The sequence below is a fragment of the Camelus ferus genome, chromosome 17 (assembly GCF_009834535.1).
Source record: "Camelus ferus isolate YT-003-E chromosome 17, BCGSAC_Cfer_1.0, whole genome shotgun sequence".
Classification (NCBI taxonomy): Eukaryota; Metazoa; Chordata; class Mammalia; order Artiodactyla; family Camelidae; genus Camelus; species Camelus ferus.
Genome location: NC_045712.1, coordinates 26,308,279 through 26,330,021, shown reverse-complemented (window position 1 = coordinate 26,330,021; position 21,743 = coordinate 26,308,279). Strand labels below are relative to the sequence as shown.

At 50.2% G+C, this 21,743-nt stretch overlaps 1 protein-coding gene across 5 annotated transcripts in view; it reads right to left on the bottom strand.

Annotated features, from left to right (window-relative positions):
• Positions 1-1,243: 1,243 nt before the first annotated feature.
• The window catches only part of PFKFB4 (6-phosphofructo-2-kinase/fructose-2,6-biphosphatase 4), a 33,086-nt gene continuing 12,586 nt past the window's right edge, over positions 1,244-21,743 (bottom strand). For 4 of the 5 annotated variants that reach the window (XM_032458568.1, XM_032458567.1, XM_006174158.3 and 1 more), the window contains exons 4-14: positions 21,139-21,205; positions 18,915-18,989; positions 18,290-18,346; positions 17,458-17,579; positions 15,545-15,752; positions 14,861-15,007; positions 7,641-7,745; positions 6,037-6,166; positions 5,885-5,947; positions 4,956-5,020; positions 1,244-3,150 (exon numbers count right to left, since the gene is read on the bottom strand). In XM_032458568.1, the coding sequence (XP_032314459.1) occupies positions 3,091-3,150; positions 4,956-5,020; positions 5,885-5,947; positions 6,037-6,166; positions 7,641-7,745; positions 14,861-15,007; positions 15,545-15,752; positions 17,458-17,579; positions 18,290-18,346; positions 18,915-18,989; positions 21,139-21,205 (1,099 nt within the window). In that variant the 3' untranslated portion in view covers positions 1,244-3,090. The remainder of the gene's footprint in view (positions 3,151-4,955; positions 5,021-5,884; positions 5,948-6,036; positions 6,167-7,640; positions 7,746-14,860; positions 15,008-15,544; positions 15,753-17,457; positions 17,580-18,289; positions 18,347-18,914; positions 18,990-21,138; positions 21,206-21,743) is intronic. The other variant, XR_004312178.1, reaches the window with a different exon arrangement.

Here is a 21,743-nt window from a genome sequence, read left to right as displayed (position 1 = left end):
ATACCCAATGATGCCCAGAAAGCCCAGGGCTGGAAAGGGTGTGAGTGGCAGGCTGTGGGCGGGGCCCATCAGCCCAGGACTGACCCACGCCGGCACTTTCCTCACAGACCTTCCCAGAGAGACCTGTGGCTCTGAGCCAGGGTTTGGCAGGCACCATTTCTGGTCTACCACAAAGTCATTTTTCACTTTTAATAGTTTTTGTTCAAACAAGAATGTGCCCAGCCCCAGAGGATGAATAATGGTCTAAACCAAACATGGCAACACTCCCCTTTACAGGTGATAATTATATTTTATTAATATATAATATATAATCATACTATAATTCAAATGTTACTGAAACCTATGCCTTTGTAAAAATACTTCATTCTATCTAAATATCCTCTGATCCTACCTGGTGGCCATCATGTCCTAGCAACTCAAAATGCTACAAAATTCTTCAATGTGACCATATATAATCACCTTTTCTTGGTTGTAGTAGAATGTTGGACCTGAAGACAAATTCTGAGAGTGTTATATTTTATTACTCCTGCTATTGCTTTGCTGTTAAAATCTTCAAAACCTTCAAAAAGGGCTGGGAAGCCTTCAAGGTCAGGCATCCACCCCAGGAACTCTGCCTGGAGACAGGGTAGGGACCAGTGAGCTGTCCCCCAACCTCACCTACCAGGAAGACGGCTGTAGCTGCTGTCACTCTGAGCCTGGGGATGACACCAGGGATTCCTGTCATCCACCATGACACAGCCACCCTCTGCTGTGACACACGGGGAGAGGCACACGTGGGCACCTGGCCATCTTCCACTTCATCATGTCCACGGAAGAACAGCCCTGCAATCGCCTTTCCAACAGCCCAGCCCCGGGAGCAGAAGGTGTGGAAAGTCCAACAAAATTCTGAGGCACTGGAAAGGGAATACCCTGCCCCTTGTGACCATCTTCCCCAACCCAGAAGTGATAACACCAGAGAACCAGCCAGCACGCCCCCAACCACAGCCTTGCACGACCCCTCCATCCTTGACTCAGCCCCAGGTTCTCCTCCTCAAGGATGCCAATATTTGGGACCGACATTTCCAAGGACCCCAGATCCTTCCTTACATCTGCCTCTTGCATGGGGGCAAGGGCCCAGCACCCCAGGCCGGCCCAGAGAAAACTGGGGCCCTGTCCATGTGTGCCAGGCCCAGGGCTCACTCCAGGGAAAGACAGTTTCTGCCCCACATCTCTAGGAGCCACAAGACACAACCTTAGATTATTCTTTATTTAAAAAGTTATTTATTGCAAAGAAGGCTGGACACAGTGTGATGTGTGGCTGAGCTCCAACAACACCCATTCCAGGGGGAGCAGGGAAAACATCTGCAACAGGAGCACATCGACCATCACAGGCAAGACCTGGCAGCCAACCAAGCGGGCTGCTGCCCCTGCAGAAAGGGTTCCAGAGTGAGTCCCTGCTGGGACCCCAGACTTCCTTCCGCTCCAACCCAGTCCTTGTCACACATCCGGGCCCAGCAACTCCTGACTGCACTCTGGACACAGAGAGAGAAGGACTCACTGGTCTCGCCTCAGCCAGCCTGAGGTCCTAGAGAGGCGGTGACATATAGATGTATGTGTCTCTGGCTAAAGGGACTGTTGGCCAACAAGTGAGTGTGTCCAAGTGACCAAAAGTCACAACTCCAGGGGACACGGAAGCAAAGGCTGCAGTCCCCATGTCCCAAAGGCAATGGCCTGGTCCTCTGGCCCTGGGGCTAGGGGCTTGGGGCTCTGCCAGGAGGTAAGTCCAGAAGGAGGATCCCGCCACAGCCCCATCTGGGACACCTCTCCACCCATGTTTGTCCACCGCTGCTACAGACATGAGGCCGAGAGACCAACAGCCCAGGCCAGGGACACAGGATCCTGGGGCCTGGCTTCACCAAGGACCACCTGTGGTCAGCAGGGCATCCAACTACACATCCGAACACTTTCTCACCCAGCTGCACAACTTGCTGGCCAGTCCATTTTCGCAGCTACAAAAGGGAGCCAGTACCTGCTGCCCAGCCCATCTCTCTGGGCCCGAAAGAACTCACGGGCATGAGAGCTGGCAGGCTGCCCAAGGTCATTATCATCAGGCTCCTGTGCACATGAATCAAAAGCTGGGACGCGGCTGGAAAACCCTCCTCTGGCTGGGGGCTGCTTGGGTTCCGGCCTTTACCCTGCTCTGTCCCACAGAATAGGCTTTACAGGACCACACAGGCTCTTCTGAATCCTTCACAGCAAACTCGGGTCCCTGCCGCCAGTGCACGCTCCGGTGTGGACACAGGCAGCAGTGGGCGAGGTAGCCTGGTGACACAGTGGGGAGAGGGAGACAGGAGGGCAGCCTCTCCCCTGAGCACTTGAGATGGGAACTCACACAACGGCCTCCCCCCGTGCTGTCCCGGGAGAGCAGTCAGGGAGGGCTGCCACCTGCTCCCACAGGTATTCCAGTGTAGGCATATGGGAAGGGGTGACCGCAAACGCTCCGCTCCCTGCGTGTTTCTGTGCATCCGCACATGCTGAGTGAGCACAACGCCGTCCTGAGCGAGACCCCAGGGGTCTGACCAGTGGAGGCGGCTGCCCTGCAGGAAGCTCTTTGGCTCCTGGAGGGGCGGGATGGGGAGGGCTGTCTCCCGCTCCCCGAGGCAGCAGCAGCTCAGGATCCCATGAAGACCTTCCCTCTGGCTCAGAAAGGAACCACCGCAGAGCCTCTGCAGAGGTACCTGGGGCCGCCCAGGCAGCTCAGCCGCAGTGGCTGGAAACATCACAGCAAGTGCTTTCCGTTTCACATTGTTGGGTTTCACACTCACAAAGCCCACCTGGCCGGTGAGAGAGGACCAGGTGCTGGGCAACCTCTGGCCGGCCTGGGCAGACACAGTCAGGCTGAATGATATTTAGCAGCAGGTTGGGCACCATGTACAGCCCTGTCACTGTCAATAAGGAAACAGGTAGGCTGGGGCGGGGGTTCTGGGCGCCACCAGCCACGTATGGCTTTGAGGGTGTTTCTGTGAGGTGACTGTCACACAGACCAGAGGGCCTGAAGTGATCTTGTCTGCAGAAGTCACCTATCTGGGAGTCACAGTGGACTTGACACAGTCACTGGTGAGCAGGAACCGTGACAAGGGCTTCCTCCGGAGGCCTCGAGATGTCTACATTCTGCAGAAAAATAAACACAGAACATTCACCCTGCGCCAAGGACAGACATAGCTGCCTGCTTTTCTCATCACTGTGGACTCACTCTCACCCAGAGGAGCCCCAGCCGCAGGACCTAGACCCCAACCTTCCCTAAGAGTCAAGGATCAACAGCCTCTTGACATGTGGTGTGTGGACAAACACCAGAACAAAGGCAGGGGGTGGAGGAAGCCCCGGCTCCCACTTGCTCCTTGCAGGCAGGTCAGGTGTTGCCCAGAGCCAGGCCATCCCTGTTTCCTGCCTCAGGTCCGGGTCAGATGGGGAGGAACACCTGGGCTGGGGGATATCCTCACCATGGGGGCGGGGAAGGGGACCAGCTCCGGGGAGCCCCCTCCTGGCTCTAAGTGTCAGTGGACAGGTGTCAGACACGGCCCTAGCAACCTATGGACATCTCCTGGTCTGTCCTCTCAGAACTGGGGTGCAGGACCCCCTGCAACTCCTGAACCACTCCACCCCCCACCTCAGCGCAGAGGCCCCCGCCAAGCAGCAGAGCCCAGTCCTGCCCACAACCTGCTGAGCTCAGGGCAGCTCAGGCATAAGGAAGAAGGGCCAAGACTTCCCTCAGCTCTATGTGACCCCTGATCCTGGTGGCCCAGTGGAGCAGGTCACCAATGACCTGGGTCACAGCCCTGAGCAATGTGAATGCCTAGGTCTGCAGGGAGGAGGACATGGCCCCCATGGCCACACCCCCAGGGCTCACAGGACAGGCCACTGGAATTGCAGGGACAGGTGCACTTCTCACTGGGGGCAAGCTTCCTGAAGGCCCCTTTCCCACCACAGCTGGCCTCCAAGGATGGCCCAGGACCTGGAGAACCCACCTTAAAGGGAACCGTCTGGGAGCCTGTGGCCAGCAGAAGTTTGCTTCTCAGAAGCACACACCCAGAGGCGGGCATAGTCTGCCAGCCACCCCACAGCCAGGCCGGCTCCTGCCCTGGGGACCAGGGGCCCAGCCCCTAATGCTTGCCAGGTCCAGGGGCCTCTCTCACCATTGGTCTGTCAGTGCTGGGGGCCCAACACCTTCTGGGCTTTCCTCAGCATAAAGGGACCTGTTAGCACATCTTCCCCTGTGACCTGTGTGTGCCAGACTGGGCCTGGACCAGGCTCTCAGGGCAAATGGGGAAGAGGCCTGCACAATGACCTGGGGAGGGGCAGCAGCCCTGGGAAGGAGGGGGACACATCCACAAACCTCTGCCCACGGGGCCCAAGGCCTGCACCCTCAGCAGGGACCCAAAGCCCAGGACGTCCCATCATGGGTGGCAGCAGGCATGACTGAGGCCCCAGAAGCCTTCTCAGTTCAGTACCCTGGGAAGGGGGCCCAGAAGAGACAGTCCTGCCCTTGGCCTCAGGGGGAGGGGTGACTGACGTGGTGGAGGGACCCCACAGGGGCACGAAGTGGTTCTGGGCAACACTTTAAGGAGCTTCTATCTTAAACAAGACACTGTGGGAACACAAGATGGAGAACTGTCCTTCTGCAGGAAGGTCTCTGCCCAGCGCGGAGACCCCCTGAGCACCTGCGTGGCCCTTTTCCCAACAAAGCATGACACTGTAAGTTTTAAAGGTGCTCGCATTGTGTAAGGTGCTCATGAGGCCTGGGCTGGTGCGGACATGGGCTCGCCTGCCCTCCCCCCGTAGGCCTCCAGCCTCTGTCCCAGCCACAGCCTCACCCCGACAGGGGAGCAGCCCTGATAGAGAACTCAAGCTCACTCAGCAGGCACCCCAGCTGGGCCGGGCCCTGGCAGATGCCCGACATGGTGGGACCCCGCTGCTACCTGAGGTCTGTCCCGGTGCGTGTTCACAGCCGCCACGTTCAGGAATATGGACTCCACTTTACAACCTGCCAGAGAAAAGAGGCAAATCCAGCCCCTCTCCTGAAAGGCACTGAGCCTCAGAGGAGAGACGCTTCTCTCAGGAGGAGGCTCGGGGTGCTGTGGGACAGAGCAGGCACCTCAGCCTCACTCCAGTCGTCCCACCTTAGCCAGCTCTGGGGGCCCCAGAGAAAGGACGAGGAACCTTGTCAGGCCCGAGTCTCTGTGTCACTCCCCAGCATGGGCTTGGTGAGGAGCCCAGGCACCAGGCAGGGCCACACCGAGGACAAGCGGCCTACCGGGGGGCTGAGGAGCCACAAGCCTGGCTCAGCAGGGGGTGATTCATGCAGTCCGCGGGGCCCCCAAACCACCTTCACTCAACCCTGCCGCACACACGAGGCCAAGTCACCATCGTGCCAGGGACTCAGTGCACAGGGGGACCAGGGGATTGACACACACTGGAATGACATCAGCTGCCACTGAGCAATGACAATGACCTCTTCAGTCCTGAGAGCACAGTCCTGAGAGGGTGCCTCGTCCAGAGACAGGGGAAGTAGGAAGCTGCCTGAGATCTCTGCTGGCAGAGCCCAAGGCAGCCACACATATTTAAGGCCCAGGTCCTGGGAGCTGTGGGACTTTGTGGGAGTTTTGGGAAAACCCGTAGAAAAGCCCCTCATGTGGTGGGTGATGGTTAAGGAAGGATCACGGGGGAGGCTTCCTGTGGCCACGGGAATTAAAGCAAAAAAAATAAAAAGGAGATGGGGAAAGCTCGTAGGGTGGAGGGAGGAGGAATGAGTTGCTAAAGGAATTTTCAAGGGAGGGGTTTGCAGAATCACAGAACCCCATGGAGAGCTAGAGTCAACAACCAGGTCACGTGCGGGAAGCATTCTCACCATAGGCCACAGGGGTCAGCTTCAGGACTGTGTGCAGTGGACACTTGAGGTAGGGCAGCTGTTCTGTGGACACAGACAGGGAGGGCTGGCACCAGGGCTGGCTCTGTCTCCCACACACCCCACCTCCCCGGGGGCGAGGGCAGCGCCCGCACCTGCTGCCTTGTCAAGGAAGTAGGCCAGGAGGCAGCGCATCACAGCCTGGTGGCAGATGACCAGCACATTCTCTTGCCTCTCCAGCTCCATGATGACAGGCTCGAGTCGCTGGACCAGGTCCTCATAGGACTGCAAGGACAAGGGGGCACACGTCCCTCAGCCCAGCCCCAGGGTAGGGATGGAGGCATCCTGGGTAGAGGGCTGCCTCCTTGCTCCTGGACTTCTCACCATTCTGGGAGGCTGGTGAGGACTGGCAGTCTGTGAAAGAGATCACCTCCCCCATCCCAGGGCCAGGTCCTGGTAGGACCAAGAGGGCAGGCCTGGGACTCACGCTGCACCCAAGGGGCCACCTCCAAGCCCACCCACAAGGCCCTTCGCTGAACCCTCAGCTGCTGGAATTCACATGCTGGCAACTGATGACTGATGGAAGAGACACTTCTCCCTTCCAGCCCACGGCAGATAGACTGTGCAGAACGAACCTTGGGGGTGGGGGGTAAAGTCTCCCAAACTTTCCAGATTGCACACTGTCAGAATGTCTGAGGTCTCCAGGAAGGACCCTCGCAGATTGCCTGCCCTAGCCCTCCCCTGGCTATGATGAGGGAGCCCTTGGACCAACCCCTGCACCTGGCAGGTTTATATTTTCATCAGGAGACACAGCCCTGGAGGTTCACCCCTCTTTGCACACAGCTAGAGGTCCTTCAGAAAAAAGGCCTCAAGCTCTGAGCTGAGTTAGCCCCAGGCTTTGATTGGGAATAATACCAACTGACTTGTGCTGGCCCCTGATATTTCTGGGGAAATCCTACATTGCTTCTTTTGGTAACTAATTTCCCTACCAATTTCTCCCCCTGTATTCTCAAGCTTGAGCAGCCAGCTGCTTTGTTTCTTTTCACTGTTATCTGGGTCGGTTCTAAATCTGCGCTCCGTCTCACAGTACATGTGGGGAAATGAATGCTACCCAGGACTGTACTGTTCCCAGGACAGCACAGCACAGATGGCTGTGAGCCTGGCATCGGGCAGAGAGCCTCCACATGTGTATGCGTATGTGTGCGCGCACACCTACGTGTCTGTGGGGGGTGTTTTTATTTGGCCACTACCCCAGGTCACCTCGTAGAAGTGGGAGATACAGGAATGAAAGGTGACCCCGTTTCTGCCCTGGGGCCTGGGCTGAGGTAGGAGCTAGTCTGAGGGGAGGTGATAAGTGCAGGTGGCTTGTGATGGCCGTGACTAACATGGGGAAGGTGAATCCCTAGGTCTGGATTCAGGGCTGGGGATGGTGTCAGGAGCCACAGGGAGAATGCGGTCACCCTGGGATGTCCCCAGGAAGGGGGAAAGTAAAGATGGGAGTGATGGGGAACAGGGATCCAATGGGTCTCAAAGATGGGAGCCCTGTGCAGCACTGCCCATCCACCACCCAAGGAGGGGACAGCAGTCTGGGCCACGGCCGGGAAGTGACAGAGACAACACACACACCCAGGCTGCCCGACCTGAGGCCACGCCCTCCTGCTACCCACGCAACCTCCCAGAGCCCACGGGGCCCTCAGTCTCGGGCGGTCCTCCCAGGCAGGCAGCAGGTGGCCGGGACAAAGCCCCCAGTCCCACCTACCTCGCCCTTGGGGTACCGGTACCGGTACTTGTCCTGGTCTCGCAGGGCAAACTCCAGTGGATAATGATCCTGAATTTCCTCGTAGGTCATTTCCTCACAGACGCCCTAAGGAGACACCACAGTCATCACCCCGCCCATACCAGGCCAGGGGATCAGCTCTGTGTTGGGGGGAGGGCACTTCTTGGGCTGGGGGCAGGGGCACACTCCCAGCCTGAAGCTTGGAACCCAGCTGGGAAGAGCGCCTGCTCTGGGAACGCTAAGCAGGTGCCGCTGCATTTGGAAAAAGCTATCACAACAGTCTTTCCCACCCGCTCATCATCCATCCATCCTGTTTATGCCATAAAAATAAACACAGAAATGTTAATTATGTGTCTTTCCTAATGTGTCTTTTTGTTTTCTGTGCTGTGGAAATATTGCTTCTGAGTAAGGATTACTGTACAAGCTATAAACAAGATTTCACTGGTGTCATTAAGGACACACACACTCGCAGCACAGAGAACCTTATACAAATGCCATTTTTTGGGGGGTGAGGGGAGGTAATTAGGTTTATTTATTTGTTAATTTTAATAGAGGTACTGGGGATTGAACCCAGGACCTCATGCATGCTAAGCTCACGCCCTACCACTGAGCTATACCCTCCCTCCTCTACAGATGCCATTTAAAAACAAAACAAAGGAGCCCAGGAAAACGTGTGGACTGACTGGTATCAGTCCTTCAAAGGCTCAAGCCAAGCGCTAGCACACAGGATGTGCCCAGAAAGGAAGCAATAAAACGTCGGTAATAAAAAGCTGCTGGTTTCTGCCTTTGTTCTAGTGTTTTTTTTTTTTCCTAGACAAAGCCTTGGGGGCAAAGTTGTCTATGAAAAAGGCAAGACAGAGAAGAAAATTTGTACCTGTAAATACCTATATCAAAAAAGAAAAACCTCAAAACAATAATTTAATCCTCCACCTGAAGATACTGGGAACAGAGCAAACTAAATCCCAGGCGAGCAGAAGTAAGGAAATAATACAAATTAGAACAGAAATGAATGAAATAGGAAACAGAAAATAGAGAACAGCAACGAAATCAAAAGCTGCTTCTCTGAAAGGATCAACAGAATTCACAAACCTTTTCCTAGACTGACAGGCAAAAAGGAAGCCCAAATTATTTAAAACCAGGAATGAAGGAGGGGTATCACTATGAAGCTTACAGAAGTAAAAGAGACTGTAAGGGAATACTATGAACAATTACACGCCATCAAATAAGGTAACATAGATGAAACAGGAGAATTCCCAGGAAAGCACAAACTACCTGCTGTGAGTTGAATGTGTCCCCCCAAAAAGATACGCGGAAGTCCTAACCCCTGGGACCTGTGAATGTGGCCATTTGGAAATCAGGTCTTTGCAGATGTAATCAGGTAGGTGAGGTCTTCAGAGTGGACCCCAGTTCAGTGACTGGTGTCCTTGTATGAGGGCCATGTGGCGACGGAGACAGGGATTGGAGTGATGCACTGTAAGCCAAGGCCTGCCTAGGAATGCTGGCAACCACCAGAAAGCTGGTAAAAACATGGGCATTAAGAGTGATTCTGGTGATGGCTCAGAAGGAAACGAAGGACAGTAGAGAAAGCTTCTCTCGTCTTAGGGAACACATGTATCCTCATGAACAGAATGTCACTAGAAGGGGGAGGGTACAGCTCAGTGGTAGAGTGTGTGCCTAGCAAGCATGACGTCCTGGGATTCAATCCCAGTACCTCCATTAAAAAATAAATAAAAATTAATCACACAGCCTCCCAAAAAGTATACAGTGCTACATGTCAGTTGTATCTCAATTAAACTGAAGGAAAAAAATTAAAAAAAAAAAGAATGATGCTAGAAATATAAAATGTTAAAGGTGCCTCTGGCAAGGCCTCAGAAAGAAATGAAGTGCATGCTATTGGATACTAGAGAAAAGGCAATCTTCATCATAAAGCAGGAGAGAACTTGGTTGAATTGTGTTCTAGTCTGGGTCACTATGACAAAAAAAGATAATGACAAATGCTGACAAGGATGTGGAGACATCAGAACCCTCATATACTGCTGCCGGGAATGTAAAATGGTGCAGCCACTTTGGAAAACAGCCTGGCTGTTTCTCATAAGGTTAAACACAGAGTGTCCATATGACCCAGCAGTTCTACTCCTGGGTATCTACCCAGGAGAAACGAAAACATGTACACCGATGTTCATAGCAACATCATTCTTAAAGCCAAAAAATGGAAACCACCCAAATGCCCATCAACTGATGGATGGATAAGCAACATGTGGTATATCCATGTAATAGAATATTATTCAATAATACAGAGGAATGAAATATGGATGCATCCTACCACAGGGATGAACCCTGAAAAAAACATGCTAAACAAAAGAAACCAGTCACAAAAGACCACACAGCATCGTATGACTCCATTTATAATGAACATCCAGAACAGGTCAATGTATAGTGACAGAAAGTAGATTAGTGATCACCTAGGGCTGGGGGAGGGGCTGGAAGGAAATGGGGAGATGGGTACAGGGTTGCTTTTGGAAATTAAATGTTCTAAAATTGATTGTGGCGATGGCTGCATAACTCTGTGAATATACTAAAAAGACTGAATTATACAGCTTAGGTGAACTGTGTGGTCAGTGAATTATATCTCAATAAAGCTGTTATTTTTAAAAAAGGAAAAATAAGGCAGTAAATTGTGTTTGGGGGCTAAGAAAAACAAATCCCAATGTTGACATAGAAGGCTGTTTACCACCACAGAAGAAAAGAAAAAAGATAAACATGGAAAGATGACTAATAGATCATAGATATCAGAATAGTTTCCAAACTTGAAAGATAAAGAAGGGAATCCAGAGTATCTAGGAAAATAATCAGATTAACTTCAAAGGGGAAAAAAAGTCAGGACTGCCAGGGCTTCTCTGCAAAACCAAATGCTCAAGCCGTAGCCATGTCCCTGGAGGGCAGACTCCAGGCCGCTAAGCGGGGGAGCTGCTGTTTGTGTGAAAAAGAAATCGGGGAGAGAGACTTCCCGTAACTCCCAACAGCCACAACTGATGGAAACGGGTTAAGTGAACTACAAAGTGAGTTACAAAAACTGCTTACTCTTTTGAAAGAGTTCATCAGTTCTGAAGAAGAGATAAGACAGATAAAAAATAAACCACGACACTATAATCTACCCAATTACAGTAAGGAAAAAACAAGCAGAAAGGAAACAAATGGAAATAACACACCTTCATCATTCCCAAGAGAGTCAAGAATCATTTCCATTACTAATTTTGCTAAGATTTATTTTAGTTATTCCTTTATTTATGAGCATTCTGCTTAAGAATGTTTTTGAGAAGCTTTACAGTAATGACTACTGGAATAAAAATACTGCCTGTCTTTCAAATCGCAGCAGAGATGATGTTTATACAGAAAAACAAAAAATTGGGATAAAGAGAAAACTGCAAGTTATTGAAAAAAAGAACAGCAATTATAACAATAAATGTAAATCAATTTTCATCTCTAAATGAAAAGATCTCTCAGGCTAAAAAAATAAATCAAAGATATGCTGCTTTCATCTAAAGACATGATACAAAAGGATTAAAAATAAAGGGGAGTATGTATAATCAAAAACAGATAAAAAGCAGGAATAGAAAATTAAAACCTAAATTAAGATCTAATAAGGGAGGGCATAGCTCAGTGGTTGAGCGCATGCCTAGCATGCACAAGGTCCTGGATTCAATCCCCAGTACCTCTACTAAAAATAAATAAATAAACCTAATTACCTACGCCCCGCCAAAAAAAAAAAAAAAAAAGAAGAAGAAGAAGAAGATCTAATAGCTCCTTGAGAAAAACCTAAGAGAATCAATTAAAACATTGCTAGAGTAAATAAATGAGAAAATAGAAAAACAACAGAATGGATACAGTCTGAGATCTGGTTCTCCAGGGAAAAATTCAATGAGTGATCAATCTCTCACAAATCTAATTTAAAAAAACTCCCACAATATCAAAGGATGGGAAAAGGGGTAATAATGGCTAATACTGAGATATAACTGCATGGGTATTACTCTATTATGTACGAATGACTTATCCTGATGAACAAATAAATTTTGAATAAAACAAACTATCAAGATGACTCAGGGGTGAAGAGATGGATAGGAAATGATAAAGCAGGAACTACAGGCGTACCTTGGAGATATTGTGGGTCTGGTTCCAGATCATTGCAATAAAGTGAGTCACACTAGTTTTTTGGTTTCCCAGTGCATATAAAAGTTATGTTTACACTATACACTATTCAGTGTGCAATAGCATTTTGTCTAAAAAAATAAAGTACATACCTTAATTAAAAAGTTCTTTATTACTAAAACATGCTAAGCATCACCTGAGACTTCAGCGAGTGGTAGTAGTAACATCAACTTACCTGACTGCAGATCACCAAACAAATGTAATAATAATAGCGAAAAAGTTTGAACTATTGCAAGAATTACCAAAACATGACCCAGAGACACTAAGAGAACAAATGTTGTTGGAAAAATGGCACCGATAGATGTACCGGATACAGGGCTGCCATAAAACTTCAATCTGTAAAAAACACATTATCTGCAAAGTGCAATAAAGCAAAGTGCGATAAAATGAGGTCTGCCTGAAAAAACAAAACAAAACAAAACAAAAGGTCTGCCTGAACAGTAAAAGGTTGATGGTAGAAGCCTGGGGGTGGGGTATGACACACCCTAAGGTGACTCCCAGTGAGTCAAGCTCTTATATAATCCCCTTCCCTTGAGTGTGGGCAGAAGCAGTGACTGGTTTCTAACCAACAGACTATGGCAAAGGTGGCAGAGTGTATAAACCCTGACAGCAGTTTTATTTTCCTTTTTATGATGCAAGTGCCTGACTCCACTTGGATCACAGAGGCGTCCAACTCAAAGGGGCATCCCCTTCAAAGCCGGCTATCTCCAATATACATGCTGCCAGACGTGTGAGGAGATAAAGAATCAGGCCACTGCCCCCTCCTTTGTTTTAGAGATCTTGGTTGATTCTGATAACTGACTCTTTGGGTCACTTGTTTTTTTTCTCTTCCCTTGCTTCTCCTCGCCCCTAACCACCCCCTACCCATCTACTGCAACCTCACTGTGTGGCCCCAGGTGTGCCATGTCATTTCCAGGTCTTGCAAGTAATGAGCCTCTGTTTTGTTTTTTTTTTTTTCCCAAAGTTCCCTGACAGTGATTGCTGAGTGAACCCTGCAATCGTAATACGAACCACAAGGGCCAGTACAACCACAACAACACTGGTTATTGACAGAGACTGAGACTGGCACAAAAGAGGATGTCAATTCTACCGTGCGATATAACATAAGACTCTGTCTTAACTCACTATGGAGAAAGAGACTCCCTACTGGCTTTAACGGATGATGCTGTTCCATTGTGAGTAGGTCACATGGCAAGGAAAAGTGAGTGGCCGCTAGGAGCTGAGCACCCCTTGGCTGAGAGCTATTAAGAAACTAGGCCCTCACTCCCATAACCATAAGGAGATGAATTATGCCAACAACCACATGAGCTTGCAAGAAGATCCCAAGCCTCAGATGAGACTAAAGGCCTGGCCACATCATGACTAAAGCCTGGTGAGACCCTGAGCACAGAGCCCAGCCACGCCTCAACAGACTCCTGACCCACAGACACCATGAGATAATTAATGTGTGTTGTTTGAAGCCACTAAGTTCATGGTAATTTCTTATGCAGCAATGGAAAGTTAATCGGGTGGGCATACAGGCATTCCTGTTAAAGTCTTTCAACTCTGCTCTTTGTTTAAAACTTTGAGGGGGAAGGAGGAAACCGTAATTTTCATGGAGGTAAAATTTACATACAATAAAGTTAACCAATTTTAAGTACAATTCAGTGAGTGGGTTTTACATGTATAAAAGGTGTATAACCGCCACCACAATCACACTATAAAACATTTCTATCATCCATCATGTTTGTGGCTTTCTCCCCTTTGCAACTGATCAACTCTCTAATTTTTACCCACTATTTCTGCAAAAGCTTTCTGTTCTCTCCACCATCTGTTTCTAGGACTCCAATAACACGTGTTAGAGTGTCCTGTATTGTCACACACCACTGATGCACTGTTCCTTTGAAACTCTCCATAATAAAATATTGGAGGACAAAAAAGATGACTCAAGAATATGTTTCCAAAATAGACCAAGGAAGATATTCCAATTGTCATCAAAGATATACCTCAAAGAATACAAAGCCCCAGGCCAGGGAGCTTTGCTGAAGGAAGAGTGAATCCCAAGGGCTCAGAAAAGACTGATAATCCACCAAATTTATTTCATCATATCAGCCCATTAAATTAAGACCAAAACAAGGAAATCTAGTTTGCTCATCACTTATTCCTGCCACCATGACACAAAACAGAAATACAAGATACTTAAACTGGGAAGGTGACAACTGGATTATCCTTATTTCAGAAGATCTAATAACTTCTTGAGAAAAACCTAAAAGAATCAACTGAAACATTGCTAGAGTAAATAAAAGAATTTGGTCACTTTTTTTTTTTAAACAAACTAGAGATATAAATAACCAGACAAGATCTTACAAGATCTTATTCACAATAAACCACATAGAGGCTTCCTCCTTGAGGTCAATAAACATAGTTAAAAAAAAAAATACCTGCCATAATTAAAACAATGTGGTACTGGTGCGTAAACATATATATATACCCTATTAAGAGCTTAAGTTAACCTCTATATTATAAAAGTAGATAAAAAATAAATTTCTTCTGTATAGCACAGAGAACTATATTCATTATTTTTGTCATAACCTTTAATGAAAAAGAATATGAAAACGAATATGAAATGAACTGGGACATCATGCTGTGCACCAGAAACTGACACACTGTAACTGATTATACTTCAATTAAAAAAAACAAAGAGCTCAATGTAAAATAGGTAAAATAAATCAGTGGGGGAAAAAGATGGATAGACAGTTACAGGTAAATGAGGTAACTAGGCAAAAATCAGATTTAAAGCTTATGTCAGGATATCAAAATAAATTCTGGTTGGTCTAGATAGTTATATGCCAAAGAAAGGAAGGAGGGAGGCAGGGAAGGAGTGAAGGATGAATCAAAACCCTAAATGACAACAAAATGTTAAAGAAAAAGCTCTCCCTGACCCTCAACTCTGTCATCCTAGGTGAGCACAGCCGTGCGCGGGGGCCTGGGCAGGGGACGGAAGAGACGGTGATTACCGCATCAATCTCGTTGAGAACCTTCCACTGCTCATAAGGCACACCCAGTGCCTCGGCCGTCTGGATTGTCCTCTTCATCTGGCTTGTCCAGACCTTTAGGTCCTTGATGTTCTGATCACTGATGAACTGGGCCAGACTCTTAGCAAACTGAAACACATCACCAGCAAATTGAGTGGCATGGGTCCTGAGCTGCCATCAAAGGACCCCACAGCCACAGGGTCCACGGAGTCATGTTCAGCCTCAGAGAACACAGGTTCGGTAAAAAATACAACCTAACCTCTCAATGACACCCACACCCACAAGTGCATTTCTTTTGCATTCTTCCCTGACCCTGAGTGTAGTTCCAGCTGGGGCTGAGTCCCCAGCCAGTGCTCACCCCACAACCAGGTGCCCTGGGCTGGTGGACCTCCCCACTGAGGCCTCAGTTTCTCTCCAGGACTGTGGCACAGCATCAGCTGCACTGTGGGGACTCAGGTCATGCCCAGAATTGGAAAGGGGCTCAGCTGGTGACATCTCACACAGAAGCCAGAGATCCAGGCATCTGCTGGGTGCTTGGTGACCTTCCCTAAATGCTGGGAACATTCCAGACTGCATAAGGCCACCCACCTGGCTTGCCCACTAGCTGGAGTCCAGCACGAGTACACACACACACACACACACACACACACATTCACACACACTGACCTCCCTGCCCCGGGGGGACAGGCCTGGGTCCCCGCCGATCCGGCCCTTGAGGTTGAGCTCACTCTCCCCGTGCCGGCAGAGGTAGATGGAGCGGGGCGTCACATGGATGTTCATGAGGTAATACACAATGCGGCTCTGGATGTGGTCGGCCACACGGTTCACCACGTAGCTCTGCCCCACGTCCATGATCTTGATGTAGGACAGATCCCTTCCCGACAGAAGGCAGAGAGAGGCCTGTGAGTGTGACCCAGGAGCCTTGAATCTCTGACCACCAGGCTGGAGACTGTGACACACAGGACTGACAACTGGTGTGCGAGTGATGGGGGTGAGGTGGGAGCAACGGGACGGGCGTGACACACAGACAAACCCTGTGAGAGGTGCTGCATACTCATCATGCTTGCAAAACGTGAGGGGTCAGTCCTACCACATCGGGACTTTCATCGCTGCTCTACATCCCCCAGGCCCCTCTTGACTACCTCTGAGCTCTCAACGCACTATCTGTAAGGTGAACAAGAGACAGTTTGCTCCAGGATTGACCTAGGAGTAGCTGGCAAACACTCATCCCCTCCACTCTTCCTGGTCAGCCAGGCCTGGTCAGACAGGCCTGGCCTTGCCTTCCACCAGTGATCCTCCCCCTGGAGCCCAGCCCGGGGCACCTATGTGTGCCAAGTGGCAGCCACACGCCACACCAGACAGCAGATGGACAAGACAAGAAGCACAGGAGGACGGTGCTGGTGGCAGCAGCCTATAAGCCCAGCTCGGCCACTTCCCCTGCTTGGATCAGTGCGGCACTGCAGTGTGGAGAACTGGCTTTGGTTTATGTCTGCAGGGGCGGGGGTGGGGGGGCAGCAAGAAGAAAGCGGGGCTTCTCGGGCATCGAGCTCCGGTTCAGCTGGGAGCCCCCCTGGGTGGTCTCATTTGAGTTCTCATTGTCTGGATGGTGACCTTGGTTTAAGTTTAGGGTTGTTATACTGATGCTACCAATAAAAAGAGCAGCATCTACTGACAAATCTAACAAGAGCTGCGTCAGAAAAGCCCCATGAGCCCAGTCTCCTCACAGAACCATGGGGAGAGATGCTGTGCCAGGGAGACCAGGAAACGTGGAAAAGCACAGAGAGGCCCGGCAGCAAGCGCCACCTCGCACCACCCCAGCTGAGGAGACTCCCAGCCAGTCCAGGGACTGACGCGTAAACACCCCAGAAACCATCCCTCCAACAGACGCTTGCTTTCCTCGGTCCGTATGCATTATATACTCATACATAATTATAAACCACCCAAACACCAGTTCACATTCCAGCCTTTTCATTTAATGCTACATAACAGACACTTTCCTAAGTCTCTCTGGCATGGATGCTAAGAACCATGTAAATGTCACTGTTACTCACTTAACCACTGCCCCTCCTTCCGCTATAATCGAGGAGCTGGCGGACCAGGGCCAGCAAGTCAAACTCAGCCTGCAGCCTGGTTTTGTAAGTAAAGTTTTATTGGAACACAGACATGCCCATTTATTTACATATTGTCTGTGATCCTTTGCACTAAACTGCAAAGTTAAGTAGCTGTGACAGAGACTGTATGTCTCCAAAGCCTAAAATACCTACCACCTGACCCTTTACAGAAAAAGAGTTTGCCCACAGCTGCTGTAAGAACCTCAGCCGAACACCCCTTAGGGGTGCCTCCTCTAAAAATAAATAGGTTAAACCTAATTACCTACCCACCTACCAAAAAAAAAAAACCCAAAACAAAAAAACTAAAATAACTTTATACAAAAAAACTCCAGATGGAGAGAAAAGAGCAGCCTTTCTCATCCCAAATCCACTCAGGAGCCCACCTGCCTCGGGGAGGCACAGGAGGCAGCCGAGTGGACCCCACCGCCCACCCACCACAGCTGAGGACCCAGTGCTGCCCCGGCTCACCTGTCCAGGTCCTCATCCAGCGACTCGTACGAATTCTCATAGCACTCAATGCGCCTCATGAAATCCTCCGTGGCCTCATCACTGTCACGGTTGACATAGTCAGGGCTGCCCAGTTTCACTTGCTGCCGGAGCCAGGCACAGAGCAAGGACACGTCAGGGTGGGAGGCCAGGCAGGGTCGGAGACCAAGGAGAACGCTGGGCAGGGGGTGGGGGGAGGCTGGGCCAAGGCTGGGGCGCAGGGCTGGAAGCTGATCCCGGGGGCTGGCCCCATTAGGAAGAGTCCAGCGGCTCCCTGGTCCGAGCTCCCACACCAGTGCTAAGAGACTATTACTGGGCACCCCATGATCACAGTCCTTCATCTTTGTGGTACAGGGAGGTGAGGCCAGAGGGACAAGGGGACTCGAAGCCCCTCCCCATCTGAACTGTCTCCCCAAACCCAGACGTTCATACCTGGGATAAACCAGGGGAGGGGAGAACGGTCAAGTTTCTTTCTCTTTCAAAATATAAACACCACCCCCCCCACCCCACTCTCCTACAGCCAGGGCTGAAGCTCCTCTTTCATCATCGCGGGGAGCATGACGGGGAAGGAGACGAAAGTTAAGAGAAAGAAGGAAGCATGAACGCCCACCAGCCACAGGGCCCTCCACACCAGCGGTCCTTGGGGGTCTCGGATCCCTGACCCAGCCATCTACAGCCTCCCCACCCCACCCCAATGTTCAAGGAGACGAAATTAAGACCAGCCCAGACATCCACCCAACCTGAAGAGGGACCTCAGTGTCACATGCCATCTTGGTTGTGTTACTGCCCCCACAAGGTCAGATGTACTACTCACCACGATGTTGGCAGCTATGACCTCGGGATCCACACAGATGGACTCGACAAAAAAGGTCTGCGGCAAAGACCGGGGCGGGCAAGAGGGGAGGAACCACAGACACATTTAGGGCCCTGGGCGTGGCTCCCCAGTGCTCCCTACCCACTGAGGGCCATGCTGACCAGCAGCCAGGGCCCCAAGGTCCTTCTCAGGGTAGGGCAGGGTCAAAGAGCATGGAACCAAAGCAGGTGCTGCCCTATCCAGGATTGTCCCACAAAGACCCCTGCCTCCCTGGAAAGAGAACCCCTGGTGGGGGGGGGGGGGTATATAGCTCAAGTGGTAGAACACATGCTTAGCATGCATGAGGTTGTAGGTTCAATCCCCAGTGCCTCCTCTAAAAATAAATAGGTTAAACGTAATTACCTACCCACCTACCAAAAAACAAAACAAAACAAAACAAAAAACAAAAAACAAAACAAACCTAAAATAACTTTATCCAAAAAAACCCCAGGTGGAGAGAAAAGAGCAGCCCTTCTCAACCCAAATCCACTCAGGAGACCACCTGCCCAGTGTCCTGCACACAGCAGCCCCAGAGGGCCCGATCCTGCCATAGCCCACCCAAGGAGGTAAGCCAAGGAGGCCTCACCTTGTAGCCGTTCTGTTCCCCAAAATTAAAGATGGTGGCTCTTCGTTCTCGGGTGGTATTTGTTGCATCAAAAACCTAGGACCAAACTGGGGTTAACTTGGCCTCTGGCCCTGGAGAAGGTGGGAGGAACCAACAGCTGCAGCACAGGGACTGCTCTTCTCACCAGTACCAGCCGCTGTCCGGCCCCCGCCTGGCCAGTCTCCTTCAGACCTGCAGCGGCTGGGCTGGTCCTCCCCTTCCCCGGGAGCAGGCCAAGGACACTGGAAGAAGAGGGTGCCTATGCTCCCAGCAGGGCAGCAGGCACTCAGCTCATGTTTGAGCAACAAGACTTTCAGGGAAACCAGTCAAACCTGGAGAACTGAAGCCACGTTTACTTCCACTCCAGCCTGAGACCCCAATGAAATGGGAACAGAAGGACAAAGAGAATACGAGAGGAGAGGAGATGGGAGATGTCAAGAGACTGAGAGCAACAGAGAAAAGCAAACACAAGCCCTCACCAACCAGAGTGCACCTGCTCGTGCGGAACCAAGAGAGTCAGGAATAGGGCACAGGCATCTCTGAAAAAAGGGACAAGTGTGTGGAGGAAATAGGGGGACTGGCTGGCAGTGCAACAAAGAGCAGGTGGGGCCTCGGGTCCTTCCTTTCCTCCTCCAGCCAGACTCTGCACCCCCGGGGCCTGCCCAGCACCCTTCTGTGCAGCCCACCCACTGCACACCCAAGCAGCTTCCAGAGCATCACTTCTTAAAAAGGGCGTTCGACCAGGGCTCGTGGGATACTCCAGCAAAACCTCTAATGTGCAAAACAGAGACTCAATCAAGCAGAATAAAAGGAACTTCAAGAAATGAGGACAAGTCACAGAACAGAAGGAAAGGTCAAAAAAAAAAAAAAGGTAATTATTATCTAAAGAGAGATATAAAATGCTATAGTAAGCACAAAACAAGAACAGAGTTCTAAAAAAAACTGGAACATTCAGAGAATAGGACATTTAAACTTTGGAAATTAGAAGGCGATCACAGGAGTTTTTGTTTTTTTTTTTTAATTCAGCCAAACACTTCTAAGATCATCTTGAGGAAGTTTCCCTGAAAGTAGAACAAAAAAAGACAAAAAGATAGAAAATAAGTGAGAAAAAAGATACAACTGGGGATCAGGTCTAGCATGTAGCCACCAGGAGTTCCAAAAAAAGCAGCTCAGAAAACAGGAGCGGAGTGAGGACTCAGGTGTGTGAATGTGGCAGGGGTGGTTTATCAAAGTAAAATACAAAATACACGGTTATTTCCCTGAACTGCTGGAGAAGAGTTTCCTGATGGAGGGAGCCTCCCAGGGACCCAGCCTTGCAGAGAAGACCCGCTATAAGGCACATCACCTTGAAGACCCTAAAGGCTACCCCAAATACAACACTGCAAATCAATTATACTTCAATTTAAAAAGTTAGTAAAAAAAAAAAAATTTTAAAAGCTTCCCCAGAGGAAGAGACACAAGAAGCCCCCAGTTCTCTCTAAGAGGTGTTTTAAGGAAGATCAGCAAACCAGATTGACATCAGACTTTCCCACAGCCACTGTAGTGGCCATCATACCACAGAGCAACTTAACAGAAATTCTAAAGGACTGGACTTGCTACCGAAGGATGTGCCCCAGCAAAACGAGTCAGTAAACCAAGGAAATGGAAGACATGGGATCCAAGAGCAGGGCATTCAACTCAGGAGGGAAGAGAAGGAAATTCCCAGGGTGACGGCTGTGGCAACTGATCCAGATGGAGATGAGACGGAGAGCTGCGGGATGCACGTCTCCGAGAGGGAAAAAGAAGTGTTTGACTGCATAGGGCTGGGGTAGGGCCCTTTCCCACAGGCACCCTTGCTCAGCCTTGTACCACCCATCCATCTGACTGGTGGGGCCAACACGAAGGTGGAACTCCCTTACTCTGCATTCAACTGGTTCCTGGAACCACCATCAAGGGACGGGCGGGATACTCTCTACACCAGGCGAAATCACATTTGCTAAAGACTTAGGTAATGTGACGCCTCTAACTTGCGCAGTATTCTGAGGGAAGTCCTGCAGGGTCACACAGGACCATAAGCCCAGAGGGAAACTCCTGGCCCGGGTGCAGCCTCTGGCTTCCTCCTGCAGAGCAGCTGCGGACTTCTTCACCAGGGTTGGCTTCCAGGGGCATTGAGGGCCACACACACCCTGCCTTCCTCTCCCAGATGTTACCAGGGTATTATACTCACCGCCACGTGTCCCCCCTCCTCACTAAGGAACCGCCGAACATCGCGGAGGGCTGCCAGGGCACACTGCCTTCAGGAAAGACAAGATGGGATCAGCCAAGCACCTGACTGGCTGCAGGAGGGCAGAGGGTCAGGTTTATACCCCACACCACATGGGAGAGGGGACAGCTCCTGGGGCCCCTTCTCTCTTTTCTCAAGGTTTGCCTTTCCCTGGGAAGATTTTCAGTGTTTGGTAACTCTGCTCCTACAGGGAGAAGGCTACAGGTGTGTCCCCGGCCCTTGGGAATACTTTTTGAAATAACACTTTTCTGGACTTTCCTTCCTCATTTCATCATGCACAAATCCAGGCTGCAGGTTTGCCCGATTCGTGATTTCTTAGAGCCATGCATTTTCCCTGTTTATCAAAACCAGCGTTTTTAAAACCAGACACTTCCTTGTTGTGTGTGTTGGGGGCTGCTGGTGGGAGAGGAGGCTGTCAATGGATCCCAGGGCAGCATTAAGCTTCGTGTTCAATTTTCTCTCCTAGTAGGGAGACGTGGACTAAGAATGCAGCCTGCCACATCATTTATAATAAACTGTTCCCTTTATAATAAACTGGTAAACAGAGC